General features: G+C 46.6%; 1 protein-coding gene across 3 annotated transcripts in view; it reads right to left on the bottom strand.

The window, feature by feature from the left end:
- The window catches only part of ATP2A2 (ATPase sarcoplasmic/endoplasmic reticulum Ca2+ transporting 2), a 75,194-nt gene extending 60,675 nt beyond the window's left edge, over nucleotides 1-14,519 (bottom strand). Inside the window, exons 1-4 of one of the 3 annotated variants that reach the window (XR_001886954.1) lie at nucleotides 13,739-14,519; nucleotides 13,024-13,041; nucleotides 12,857-12,939; nucleotides 1,824-1,928 (exon numbers count right to left, since the gene is read on the bottom strand). Coding sequence is in view for 1 of the 3 variants with exons in the window: in XM_017879670.1 (XP_017735159.1) it covers nucleotides 1,824-1,928; nucleotides 12,857-12,939; nucleotides 13,024-13,041; nucleotides 13,739-13,856 (324 nt within the window). In the remaining 2 variants the exon portion in view is untranslated. Of the gene's footprint in view, nucleotides 1-1,823; nucleotides 1,929-11,163; nucleotides 11,246-11,329; nucleotides 11,348-12,042; nucleotides 12,465-12,856; nucleotides 12,940-13,023; nucleotides 13,042-13,738 lie in introns of those variants that run through there. The other 2 variants (XR_001886955.1, XM_017879670.1) reach the window with 2 other exon arrangements.
- Between the last annotated feature and the right edge of the window lie 327 nt (nucleotides 14,520-14,846).

The following is a 14,846-nucleotide window of genomic DNA, read 5'->3' on the forward strand; positions in this document are numbered from 1 at the left end:
AAGAGCCAAGCGTGGTGGCAGGTACCTATAATCCCAGTTATTCGGGAAGCGGAGGCAGCAGAATTGCTCAAACCCAGGAGACGGAGATTGCAGTGAGCCAGTATCACACCACTGCACTCCAGCCTGGGCAATAGAGGGACACTCCATCTCAAAAACAAACAAACAAAAAAAAACAAAAAAAGAGAGAGAGAAGAATATAGCACAATTACAAATTTCTAAGTAGGTCCTCTTTCTATGAGCCTACCACATAAAGATCGTTAACATTTATTAGTAAAGATTAGAAGTTTACAATTTCAGCAGGACTAAGTATGTTTCTAAGATGTGTCGGGCATGGTGGCTCACGCACGTAATCCCAGCACTCTGGGAGGCCAAGGCGGGGGGAATAATCAACTGAGGTCAGGAGTTTGAGACCAGTCTGACCAATACAATGAAATCCCATCTCTATTAAAAATACAAAAATTAGCTGGGCATGGTGGCACGCGCCTATAATCCCAGCTACTCGGGAGAGTGAGACTGGAGAATCACTTGAACCCGGGAGGTGACAGCCTGGGCAATAAGAGTGAAAGTCGGTCAAAAAAAAAGGCCGGGCCTGGTGGCTCACGCCTGTAATCCCAACACTTTGGGAGGCCAAGGTGGGTGGATGATCTGGTCAGGGGTTCGAGACTAGCCTAACCAACACGGTGAAACTACTTAAAATACAAAAACTAGCTGGCGTGGTGTCGGGTGCCTGTAATTCCAGCTATTCAGGAGGCTGAGGCAGAATTGTTTGAGCCCAGGAGGCGGAGGTTGCGGTGAGCTGAGATCGTGCCACTGCACTCCTGCCTGGGCAACAGACTCCGTCTCAAAACAAAACAAAACAAAAAAAGTGTCTACTTCAGTCCTCAAAGGGGTGATTACATCCATCAAATACCTAAAAGATCAACACTTAACATGAATTTTCAGTCTCAGAGTCTGTAGTAAGCACTGAAGGGGAAACAATTTTTATAGCTAAACCTACCAAAAAACCCAAGGAGAATAAAAATGACATGGAGCTTTTAAAGTTTGTCACAGGAAGCAACTAGGAGACATAAAGATAGATACTGGTTCTCACATTCTCATTTCCTTAAGCAGCTTCTCTCACCCACTTTAATTCCTTGCTACCATAAAGAATGAACAATTTTTTTTATGAGACACGGTGTTGCTCTGTTGCCCAGACTGGAGTGCAGCGGTATGATCATGGCTCACTGTAGCCTTGACCTCCTGGGTTCAAGCAAACCCTCCCACCTCAGCCTCCTGAGTAGCAGAGACTACAGGCCGGTGCCACCACACTTGGCGAAGAATGAGCAATCTTAACTGCGAAGTTTATATACATAAGGTCAAACATTTGCAATTAATTAAATTAATGGGCTGGGCATGGTGGCTCACGCCTGCAATCCCACCACTTTGGGAGGCTGAGGAGGGCAGATCACTTGAGGTTAGGAGCTCAAGACCAGCCTGGCCAACATGGTGAAACCCTGTCTCTACCAAAAAATACAAAAATGAGCTGGGCATGGTGGTGCATGCCTGTAGTCCCAGCTACTTGGGAGGCTGAGGCACAAGAACCACTTGAACCCGGGAAGCAGAGGTTGCAGTGAGCCGAGACCACACCACTGCATTCCAGCCTGGGCAACAGGGTGAGACTGTGTCAGAAAATATTAATTAATTAATGGAATAAAGGGAAAATACATGTAAACTTCCCACAGACATATTTTTACTAAACACATCAGGAAAAACAGAAAAATTAATACAGCCCTAATCACTTATATAACTTATTGAAATTTTGCAGTACAGGAATTTTTGCTTACCTGCCATACACCCACAATTGCATTGGCTACTAATATGAGTAAAATTACAAAAGGTTCTACAAAGGCTGTAATTGTTTCTTCACCTTCTTCAAACCAAGCCAAAACCTAGAAGAGAAATGGCACATTAGAATTTGTGTCTTTTTAGGCTTAATGTCACTTTTTAAAAAAGTGGCTAGCACTGGCCGAGCATGGTGGCTCAGGCCTGTAATCCCAGAACCTTGGGAGGCCAAGGCAGGCAGATCACCTGAGGTCAAGAGTTTCAGACCAACCTGCCCAACATGGCGAAATCCCATCTCTACTAAAAATACAAAAAATTAGCTGGGCATGGTGGTGGGTTTGCCTGTAATCCCAGCTACTGAGGAGGCTGAGGCAAGAGAATCACTTGAACCTGGGGAGGCGGAGGTTGCAGTGAGCCAAAGTCATGCCATTGCACTCCAGCCTGGGCAACAAGAGCGAAAACTCAAAAAAGTGGCTAGCACTAAAGGGATCATGATAGACAAAATCTCTTTTCTTTCTCTAGAAACAAATGGTAGCAAAATGCAATTATATAAACAACCGGCTATATCTTGTTCATAACAATTATCGGAAGTCAAGACTATACTTCAGCTGGGCACAGTGGCTCACACCTGTAATCCCAACACTCTGGGAGGCTGAGGAGGGCGATCACCTGAGGTCAGGAGTTCCAGACCAGCCTGGCCAACATGGCAAAACCCCTTCTCTACTAAAAACACAAAAAAATTACCTGGGCATGGAGGTGCATGTCAGTAATCCCAGCTACTGGGGTGGCTGAGGCAAGAGAATCACTTGTACCCAGGAGGCAGAGGTGGCAGTGAGCCGAGATCGTGCCATTGCACTCCAGCCTGGGCGACAGAGCAAGACTCGGTCTCAAAAAACAACAGAAAAAAGCCGGGTGCGGTGGTTCACCCCTGTAATCCCAGCACTTTGGGAGGCCAAGGCAGGGGGATCCACCTGAGGTCAGGAGCTGGAGACCAGCCTGATCAACATGAAGAAACCCTATCAATACTAAAATTACTAAATTAGCGGCGTATGGTGGCGCATGCCTATAATTGCAGTTACTCAGGAGGCTGAGGCAGGAGAATCACTTGAACCCAGGAGGCAGAGGTTGCGGTGAGCTGAGATCGCACCATTGCACTCCGCCCTGGGCAACAAGAGCAAAACTCAAAAAAACAAACAAACAAAAAACTATACTTCTTGGCTGGGCGTGGTGGCTCAAGTCTGTAATCCCAACACTTTGGGAGGCTGAGGCAAGTAGATCACCTGAGGTCAGGAGTTCAAGACCAGCCTGGGCAACAAGGTGAAACCACCTCTACTAGAAACACAAAAAATTAGCCAGGTGTGGTGGTGCACATCTGTAGACCTATCTAGTTGGGAAGTTGAGGCAGGAGAATCACTTGAACCTGGGAGGCAAAGGTTGCAGTGAGCTGAGATCACACCACTGCACACCAGCCTGGGTGTCAGAGCAAGACTCAGTCTCAAAAAAACGACTACATTTCTTAAAAATACCTTATCTTCTGATATAATAATTCCATTTTAGAATCCAAATAAAATCTGGGGAGAGGGAATAAATTTCATTCGTTTTATATGTATCTATTTAGAAAAAATAAAACTTCAATTCTTGATTAAAGTAAAAGGTGATCATCTAAGTCATGTTCATTTGGTTATTATTCATATCAAGTAATATCCATGTGACATAAATTCACAGTATAAACAACTTGATCATTGACTTAAATTTTAGAGCATATATAAACTGTTAATTCTAGGCCGGGAACGGTGGCTCATGTCTGTAATCCCAGCACTTTGGGAACCCAAGGCAGGAGGATCATTTCATGCCAGGAGCTTGAGACCAGCCTGGGCAACATAGCGAGACCCTCATCTCTATAAAAGAAACAAAAAACCAGTTAATTCCCTATTTCTTTTTAGTGGTACTACTGAAGGCTGTTTCAGAACCACAGAGTTGTTGGGAGATCCGAAGTGTATTTTGTAGATTATCTTCCATAAGACATCTATATAGCAACACAGCACTTCAGAGATAACTTAAGTCCAAAAATGTAACTGGTCACAGAGCACTGCCCCAAGAAAAAGGGGCAGAGGATTAAACTTTTAGCTCATACAACTATAACCTTGTTAAGATTTAAAAACCACAGAGTAAGAGTCACATTGCACTTCTCAATCCAACAACTATAAACGTGGTAAAAAGAGAGAACCCACCACAATGAATACTAATAATGAATATGGTAAAGAGTGGTCTATGTGGTTAAAATTTTAAAACCTCTTTTATGGAAACTTACCAATCCAGACACAGTGTTAACCATATCTAATGATTTAATCTTGGAGGTCGAATTTTTTTTAATTAAAAAAATTGCTTAAAATGTTTGCATATTTCACAATAACATCTTCTTTAAAAGATCTACTCAGTAAATCATGAAAGCACTCCTCCAAATGATTTATGGTAATAATGAATCCAAATGACTCATTAGAAGAAGGTAACCATGAATAAGAAATATCTGAGCAGGACAAAAAAACAAAAACAGAAACAGGAGGCACCAGGACCAACCAAGTCCTGACAGATGCCAATCACCACCGACGTCCAGTAAGCTAGGTCAAGCAGAAAAACAGAATGAGTATGATAAATGTTACTGTATGCTCTCAACAGGGCGTTCTAGTGTTAAGGCTAGGAATAACGCCAGAATGAAAACTTCTCTAGGAAGTTATAAATTTTGATAGATGCAGGATCACAGCTGCTCTGATACTAGACTTTCAAACATTTGCCAAGGAGAGCATATCAGAAATAAGAAACTTTAATTCGCTCTTGGGGGAGAAAAATCACTCAACTTGAAGAGTAACTATGACCTTTCCAAAAGGTCAGTGAGGCATTAGCAACTGTAAGATAAGCTTCACACCTTGTTAAAGTGGGTATGAATTTCCCTCTTGGCAGTAAAGCCTGGGGAACAAACTTAAAGCAACATCCCGTCAGCTAGAGCAAAAGGAAAGACAATGGCAAGCAGTGATGGGACTGTCAGAGTTAATCTCTACTTTAAAATATTACAACCCAAAATGAAGAACAAGCGTATCAGATTATGTTGGGCAGTCCTTCACAGTTCTGTTCTATTGGTAAGAAAACCTCTTGCCTTGTATAAGGAGAAAGAGGACTGCTGACAAAAGAATCCACGAGACTGGGAGGGAGATGGGGTAAGAGAAAGGGGAGGAAAACTGGATGAGTGACATTACTGAAATGCAAGATCCCTTATTGCAGTATTATAGCACTGGAGTAATGTGAGTTCATAATTACGGTTTGCCAGAAGTTATACAAAGTATATTTATACAAGGAACTGGGAAAATGTTTCTAAAAATCTTGACAATTGGTTAAATATAAAGAATTATCTGTTTCAAGCCAGGCACGGTGGCTCACACCTGTAATCACAGCACTTTGAGGGGCTGAGGTGGGCAGATTACCTGAGGTCAGGAGTTCAAGACCAGGCTGACCAACAGGGCAAAACCCCATGTCTACTAAAACACAAAAAATTAGCGAGGTATGGTGGCGGACGCCTGTAATCCCAGCTACTGGGGAAGCTGAGACAGGAGAATCGCTTGAATCCGGGAGGCAGAGGTTACTAAGGACCGAGATCACGCCATTTCTCTCCAGCCTGGCTGACAAGAACAAAACTCCATCTCAAAAGGGGGGGAAAAAAAGAATTACCTGTTTCACCTGGGTGAGGTGGCTCATGCCTATAATCCCAATGCTTTGGGAAAATCTTTAGAGGCCAGGAATTGGAGACTAGCTTGAGTAACATAGCGAGACCCTATCTCTATAAAAAAATTTTTTTTTAATTAGTTGGACATGGCAGGGCAGACCTGTAAGTCCTCACTACTCAGGAAGATTGCTTGAAACCAGGAATTTGCAGTTATAATGGGCCATGATCGTGCCACTACTACATTCCAGCCTAGGTGACAGAGTAAGACTTCGTCTCAAAAAAAAAAAAAAAGGCAAAGCATGATGGCTCAAACTTATAGTCCCAGCTATTTGGGAGGCTCAAGAATCAGGCTTCAGCCCATGTGTCTGAGGTTGCAGTGAGCTGTAATCACACCACCACATTCCCCCGCTGGGTGACAGAAGACCCTATTTCCAGGAAAATAGAAAATTTTAAGCAATGTGTAAAAAGGATTATCTGGGCTGGGTGAGGTGGCTCATGTCTGTAATCCCAGCACTTTGGGAAGCTAAGGTAGGCGGATCATCGAAGGCCAAGAGTTGGAGACCAGCCAGGTCAACATGGAGAAACCCCGTCTCTACTAAAAATACAAAAAATTACCCGGGCGTGGTGGCGTATGCCTGTAATCCCAGCTACTCAGGAGGCTGAGGCAGGAGAATCACTTGAACCTGAGAGGTAGAGGTTGCAGTGAGCTGAGATTGCACCACTGCACTCCAATCTGTGCGACAGAGCGGGACTCCGTCTCAAAAAAAAGACAGCAAAAAGGTAACAAGCTTCATGAACAGCAGCAAAGAAGAGTGAAAAGAAGACCACTGCCCCATAGTTTTAGACATAAACAGTATTCCTTCTTCCCTGTGCTTTGTGCTAAATACAATAATACTTGTCTTCTGGGACTTATATCAATCAAGTTCAATGCTTCAAATATGCCAGTATTATTCAAGGTAACCACTTGCTAATGAACACTCAATTACATTAAACTGCTTAAAATAGAGTAGGGATAGAGTATCTTCCAATTATTCTCCACAAGATTAATCTCTGTACAGCACTGAAATACTGTACAACACTCTGTACTGCATTATATTTCTGATAACTATAATAAAGCAATTTTTTTTTTTTTTTTGAGATGGAGTCTCACTTTGTCACTCAGGTTGGAGTGCAGTGGCGCAATCTCGGCTCACTGCAACCTCCGCCTCCCGGGTTCAAGTGATTCTCCTGCCTCAGCCTCCTGAGTAGCTGGGACTACAGGCACCTGCCACCACGCCCGGCTAATTTTTGTATTTTTAGTACACGCAGGGTTTCATCATGTTGGCCAGGCTGGTCTTGAACTCCTGACCTCAAATGATCCACCTACCTCGGCCTTCCAAAGCGCTGGAATTACAGGCATGAGCCACTGCACCCGGCCAAATAAAGCAAATTTTAATCCAAGGTAAAAAGCACATTCTGCTGTAAACTGGAAGACGGTCATGATGTTGTGACTCAGATATCTATACACTGTGATAACAGGAAGAGCTCTTAGTATCATAAAAAGAAAATGAAAGAAAAAAAGTGCTTAAACAAATCTTAAGCACATTTTGCTCCTAGTATTCTCAGAAACTTGTACTGTGCCTTTGGGCCCTCAAACAATTGCTCAATAAATGAAGAAATTTACATCAAGTTGTTTTATTTTTAAAAAGAGGAAATGGAATTAAACATTTCAAAAAAGATACAAAGAATTACCAATAAATGTTACGATAATTTCCGGGGGGGAACAATTCTTTCAGTCATTAATAAAATGCAAAAAAAAAAGCATGAATTAGAACTCATTCTCTTCTGATCCAGATATAAAGCTATGTAAAACATTCAATGTTTACAGGCATGAGAAAACAATCTCCTTTTAACAAAGTACTCTATTAAATCCGCCTTTCAAACCATTATTTTAAGAAAAGCTCTAAATAAACTAGTTAAACCAATCAGTAATTTGCCCTTCTTATCCCATTTTAAAATCAAAATTAAAAGAAGAAAATTAAAATCACTACAAATCCAATATCAAATACTTTGAGTATTTTCTTCTGAGAAATCACAGTAAAAAGGTCTCATATATTTTCAGAAAATTCTACTGAAACAAACTCACCCAAATATTTGTGACATCAAAAGCACTAACTTAGGCCAGGCGCAGTGGCTCATGCCTGTTATCCCAGCACTTTGGGAGGCTGAGGGGGGCAGATCATCTGAGGTCAGGAGTTCGAGACCAGCCTGGCCAACAAGGGGAAACCCTGTCTCTACTAAAAATACAAATTACCCGGGCATGGTGGTGGACACCTGTAATCCCAGCTACTCAGGAGGCTGAGGCAAGAGATTCGCTTCAACCCGGGAGGTGGAGGTTGCAATGAGCCGAGATCGCGCCACTGTGCTCCAGCTCGGGCAACAAGAGTAACACTCTGTCTACGTATTTAAACGAAAAAAAAAAAAAAAAAAAGGCACTAACTCTAAAAAATAAGGTGTACTTTTCAAGGTGGTCTAGTAGGAAGAAAAAAGACACACACATGCAAATGGTCAAATGTAACATAAAGGCTGAGAAGTGCCATAGCCTAGGAAGTTTTATTAGCATTTTAGGGTCAATCTAAGTAGCTGACATGAGAAATGAAGGTGGAAGGTAGAGAAACCTATGCAAGTTATTACCATATTAATTATGACTTTATGATTTAGACAGATGGGAGTGAGACCAACATGGCCCTAATGCCTACCTCCTTCAGGTATTTTCGCTAATGTCGCCTTCAAGGACTTCCCTGACCACCCAATTTGAAAACTGTACCCCCTTTCACATGCTCTGATAATCCGAACCCCCTTGTTTTATTTTCTCAACAGTATTATCCTCCAAGTAGGGCTTCCTCTCCGTTTTATTCACTACTGTACCCCCAGTGTCTGTGACAGGTGCTCAATAAATATCTTAACAAAGCAGGAAGAGAGAAAAGGGGAGGCTTTCCAATCAAGCAACCATATGATGTGTTACATTTAGAGCAAAGTTGGTAATCAAGAAGAGAATGAAAAGATAAAGTGAATGATGGCCGGGGGTCTTGAATGTCAAATTAAGCAATTTCTAATGTTCGTATGCACTGGGAGATGAAGCTTACTTCTTTCAATCCAAGTGACCGTTTCAAAAAAACACTTTGGCCAATATTACAAATTAAACTAGATCCCTACAGGTCACAAGCATAAAACATTAATGCAGCTTCCTATTTTATGGCACAGCAAAATATTAACTATAGTTAACAATTTACTACTTAGATATTTGAAATAAATCACTAATATTCTTTCTAATATGAGCATGACTTGATGATGCATGATGTATATAAGAATCACCTAGTCACTTCTCAAAAAATAACCTGAATAGTCTACCATGTTTTTTCTGTTACATCAATAGGAATAAGCAAACTGATACAAAAAAAGAGTCAGTGCTCTTTCTTTTCTTTTAAAAGACAGCCTGGAGGAATGAAACACTAAAGACAATGTAGCGGCAGTACCCAACCCCACATGAAGAAAATCAACACAACAGGTCTTGTATCTGCAATTCCTTGATCAAACAAACCAAAGCAAATTAATTCTATAGGAGTACTCCCGAAACACTTATTCTTTTGCTATTTACCAACTCATAAAATAAAAATGTAACATAGTTCATTTTCTGAGCAGTGACTCCACAGTTACCAAAAGGAACTCAAATTTCAGCTCCAAAATATAGCTCTATAATGCTCCAAAAGCCAAGGTCCTACCTTATTAAAAAAATTAAAGCATTTATTTAAAAACCTGCTTGAAATGCCTGCAAACTAGAAGCCTCTAATTACTTCAAAGTAAAAAACAAACAAAACCCACACACATCATTAATTTAAAATGCTAATATAAAGTCAAACTGGCCACTTAAAAGAGAGACCCAATGCAACCTCAATAGTAACACCAGTAGCATTGTTTCCTATACTGCTTCAACTTGTAACACAGAGAATTCAGTAAAACTGTATTTTGCTTCTGGCTGTATACGTCAGCTGATTAACTTCTAAGAAGTTCCCAATGACCTTATCGGACCCCATTATTTAACTGCCAACGCTATTTCAGAATTATGTACCCGGTTAAATACATATCTTACACTACCTCCAAATGTATCATTTATTTTGCCCCATGACAATGTACTGATAAACTACAGTTAATCAAACAGCTCTACTCATTTCCCTTAATTGGTAAAACAGCAGCCATTTTCTGGGGGAACATTTTTTAATCAAGGAGAAACAGATTATGTCAGAGGTACACTGTGATTGACTCATAATGCTGAATGGTTTGCTATGTAAGTCCCCATTTTAATCAATGAAAACCACAGAAAAAGTTCTTGGGGACTGAATTATTAATGGCTACACACCACTTGGCTAATATGGCATAATAAAGTCTCACAGCAGGCTTTACATAAAACTTATTCCAAAAATTTATTTCCTGCTGCCACTATCTACTTAAAAGATGGGTATAAATTTAATCTTTTCCTCATCTGAATTAGATAAACGCCCACTGCTTTATTTCGTTCTCAAAATAGCCCTCTATGGTATGGCTGTCACAAAGACTGAGGCTGATCCTTGGGACCTGCATATACATATATGTACAAAACCGAAACCGTGAAGTTTTGTCAATTTTGTTTTAACTAGAAAGAAGTACTACACTGGGTGAATTTCACTTATTGTAGTTTTTGTAATACTGTAATTCAAGAATAAAAGGCATCTCATGCTACTAGGATTAGGAACATCTGTGTCCTATTCATGATTATTTTTAGGAAAACTACAAAGCAGTCTACTGCCCAAGGAAAAAAAATGCAACAAAAAATTAATACCGAACATTAAAAAAAAAAGTTAAAAACCTAGAAATACACTTGCCACCCCAACACCTTTTTTCTGCTGTAGTTCTTTGCATTTCACTAGTTTCTTAGCAACCATACAGCACTCAAGTGGGTAAGCACACACAGAACAAGAAAAAACACCATGCTGGTTTTTTTCCTTTAAGATCTAAAACCAACTGTACTAAACCTTGTTCTTCCAACCTAAGAATCACTTAAGACAGGGGTCCAATTTAGATAAATATACCACCCTAAAGGTCAGTGACCAAATTTGGTCAACAAGGGTGCCATCACAGCCGTCATCATTCTTGTCACCGTCAGGAACAACTGTCACCTTGCCATTACCAGGAAGGGAAAGCAACTGGAATATTCCTTTTGTAAGTTCTATTTACAGACTACAAAGAGTCCAACATCATCTTAGTATGATCTTACAACACGGTAACAATGGAAGAACCCAAAACATTGAAGGCTTCCCAGTGAAGAACTTTTTGATATTAAAAGCTGATAAGCCACAAGAATTTATAAGACCATGCCACACTCTGGGACAATTCCTAACTGCATTATAAATGTCAGGCATCTATTTTCTGAATATCAATGGCTTCAAGTGTTTTGTTCGTAATTTTAAAATGCCCAGATTGCTTTTAAACATGGAGACACAGCTTGTAACACCCAATATGTTTTCACCCAATGGACACTATTTGTTTTCTGATTTATCTATGGAATATTTTCACCTTTCTGGGGGAAAGAAAATAAATTTTTTCATACTTACAAAAGATATACATGCTGCCAGTAATAAAATCCTAACTAGCAAGTCTTCAAACTGCTCAATCACAAGTTCCAGCAAGGTTTTCCTGTAAGAAATAAACACATGTGTTGTAGCTGTCATCTTACCATCAGCACACCAAGAGAGGAGAAAAAAAAAATGTTAAGATTACCTTCTTCAGCCGGTAACTCTGTAGAATGTAGAAATTCGCCAGGCAATGTGTCAAGAGGGAGGTTAAAAAAAAAAAGAGAAAGACATTTTAGCACTCCGTCTTTCTAAAAGAACTGCTACAATTCTAAGCATCAATATCTTTAAAACACAGACCTAGCTATAGGAATATATGATTTTTTTAGTATAAGGCATACTACAAAGATATTTCAAGAAAGCATGCACTCTTTGTAATCAATGGCCTGAGGTCTAGCCCTAAGCGTGAAATCACTTAGGGCTCCTGAACTGAGGAGTGGTTTCAGCGATGTCATCACTTCTGCCAGATGTGTAACTCTGGGTAGGACAAGAACGGTCAGAGGCTTTCCAACGACCTCGACGCCTCATAAATCGGCAGGGGACGAGAAACCGTCTTGCCGGGCTCAACCCAGCTGCAGGAGCCTCGTCCCTCCCTCCACCGGGGCCGGCTGCTGCTGGAGAGAAGCCTCTGAGCCTTGCGCGCCGAGAAGGTCCAGGGCCCGAGACACGAGGAGGTCCAAGGGAGGCGAGGCGAGGCCCGCAGCCCCTTTCTTCCCCGCGGGGCCGCCGCGCCGGCCCGACCCTCCGCCCGCAGCCGTCGGCGGGCGCGGAGCCGAAGCCCACGAGGTGGAGCCCGGTCAGCCATCTTCCCTGGCTCTCCGGGCCGCGCTGGGCTCCTGCAGCCGAACGCCCGGCACCTACCGTTGGAGCCCCATCTCTCCTTGAGCTTCTTGACCTGCTCCAGGCTCAGCCCCGTACTCTCGTTGACGCCGAAGTGGCCCAGCACCTCCTCCACCGTCTTTGTGTGCGCGTTCTCCATGGCTTCGGGGCCCGGCCGGCCTCGCCTCCCGTCCCCGCGGCCTCCTCGCCTCCGCCTCGCACTCCGGCCGCGGGCTCGTGCCACCCCGGGAGCCCAGGCGCGGACGGGCGCTCCCCTCCTCCTCCTGCGGCCGCTTCCGCCTCGCCGGACGCTGAATCACCCCGCGCCCCTCCCCAGACAACCGCCCCTCGCGCGGCCCCGAGGTCCGCAGGGCGGGTGGGGGGCTCCTGACCCTCCCTCCCCTCGCAGAAGGGAGGGCCTCCCTCGCCCTCGGCCGCCCGCGGGGAGCGCAGGCCGCGGCCCCGAGCCCCTCCCCGTTCTCTTGAGGCGATCAGAGGCCCCGCCCGGGCCGGAGGAGGGGCGCCCGGCCGACCTCCGAGGGCGGAACGCGGCAAGGGAGGCGAGCCGGCGGGGCGGTGCGCAGCACGCTCGACCGGGTCCCTCAGCTCCGCACGCACGACAGCGGCGGAGGAAACTGCGGCGAACGAGAAGGAGGTGGCGTCGGGGACGGCTCCGCGGCGGCTGCTCTAATAGCATTTATCGGCCGCTGCCTCCCCTCTCGCCGCCGCCGCGGCATGTGGACGCCGCTCATTGGCCGAGAGCGCCCAGCGCGGCGCGGGCGGCGCGGCCCCGCCCCCTCCCCCCGGCTCCCTCCTCCAGCGCCCCTGGCGCCCACGNAAATTTTTTCATACTTACAAAAGATATACATGCTGCCAGTAATAAAATCCTAACTAGCAAGTCTTCAAACTGCTCAATCACAAGTTCCAGCAAGGTTTTTCCTGTAAGAAATAAACACATGTGTTGTAGCTGTCATCTTACCATCAGCACACCAAGAGAGGAGAAAAAAAAAATGTTAAGATTACCTTCTTCAGCCGGTAACTCTGTAGAATGTAGAAATTCGCCAGGCAATGTGTCAAGAGGGAGGTTAAAAAAAAAAAAGAGAAAGACATTTTAGCACTCCGTCTTTCTAAAAAGAACTGCTACAATTCTAAGCATCAATATCTTTAAAACACAGACCTAGCTATAGGAATATATGATTTTTTTAGTATAAGGCATACTACAAAGATATTTCAAGAAAGCATGCACTCTTTGTAATCAATGGCCTGAGGTCTAGCCCTAAGCGTGAAATCACTTAGGGCTCCTGAACTGAGGAGTGGTTTCAGCGATGTCATCACTTCTGCCAGATGTGTAACTCTGGGTAGGACAAGAACGGTCAGAGGCTTTCCAACGACCTCGACGCCTCATAAATCGGCAGGGGACGAGAAACCGTCTTGCCGGGCTCAACCCAGCTGCAGGAGCCTCGTCCCTCCCTCCACCGGGGCCGGCTGCTGCTGGAGAGAAGCCTCTGAGCCTTGCGCGCCGAGAAGGTCCAGGGCCCGAGACACGAGGAGGTCCAAGGGAGGCGAGGCGAGGCCCGCAGCCCCTTTCTTCCCCGCGGGGCCGCCGCGCCGGCCCGACCCTCCGCCCGCAGCCGTCGGCGGGCGCGGAGCCGAAGCCCACGAGGTGGAGCCCGGTCAGCCATCTTCCCTGGCTCTCCGGGCCGCGCTGGGCTCCTGCAGCCGAACGCCCGGCACCTACCGTTGGAGCCCCATCTCTCCTTGAGCTTCTTGACCTGCTCCAGGCTCAGCCCCGTACTCTCGTTGACGCCGAAGTGGCCCAGCACCTCCTCCACCGTCTTTGTGTGCGCGTTCTCCATGGCTTCGGGGGCCCGGCCGGCCTCGCCTCCCGTCCCCGCGGCCTCCTCGCCTCCGCCTCGCACTCCGGCCGCGGGCTCGTGCCACCCCGGGAGCCCAGGCGCGGACGGGCGCTCCCCTCCTCCTCCTGCGGCCGCTTCCGCCTCGCCGGGCGCTGAATCACCCCGCGCCCCCTCCCCCAGACAACCGCCCCTCGCGCGGCCCCGAGGTCCGCAGGGCGGGTGGGGGGCTCCTGACCCTCCCTCCCCTCGCAGAAGGGAGGGCCTCCCTCGCCCTCGGCCGCCCGCGGGGAGCGCAGGCCGCGGCCCCCGAGCCCCCTCCCCGTTCTCTTGAGGCGATCAGAGGCCCCGCCCGGGCCGGAGGAGGGGGCGCCCGGCCGACCTCCGAGGGCGGAACGCGGCAAGGGAGGCGAGCCGGCGGGGCGGTGCGCAGCACGCTCGACCGGGTCCCTCAGCTCCGCACGCACGACAGCGGCGGAGGAAACTGCGGCGAACGAGAAGGAGGTGGCGTCGGGGACGGCTCCGCGGCGGCTGCTCTAATAGCATTTATCGGCCGCTGCCTCCCCTCTCGCCGCCGCCGCGGCATGTGGACGCCGCTCATTGGCCGAGAGCGCCCAGCGCGGCGCGGGCGGCGCGGCCCCGCCCCCTCCCCCCGGCTCCCTCCTCCAGCGCCCCTGGCGCCCACGCTGCCGCGCAGGCCCCGCCCCCTCCCGCGCGCCGCCCTTAGGAACCCGGATCGAGGCCGCGCGCGCCGCGGTCCCGGGGTTGGCGGAGGGGAAGCCGGGCTCTCTCTTCGCTGCGTGCGGTTCTCTGGCCCACCCATCTGCGGAGGCAGGGTGGGGCGCTCACAGTGGGCTCCCTGCTCTGGGGCCGGTGGGCGGATGGTTGGAAGGCGAGGCCGAGGAGCTTGGAGCGCGGTCCACGCGGGGCGTCCTCGAGGCGCGCTCGGGCTGGTGTCCTTGGCTCGCCTCCTCGCCCTCGGTCGCCCGGGCT

This window comes from Rhinopithecus bieti, unplaced genomic scaffold (assembly GCF_001698545.2).
Source record: "Rhinopithecus bieti isolate Rb0 unplaced genomic scaffold, ASM169854v2 scaffold_11933, whole genome shotgun sequence".
Taxonomy (NCBI): Eukaryota; Metazoa; Chordata; class Mammalia; order Primates; family Cercopithecidae; genus Rhinopithecus; species Rhinopithecus bieti.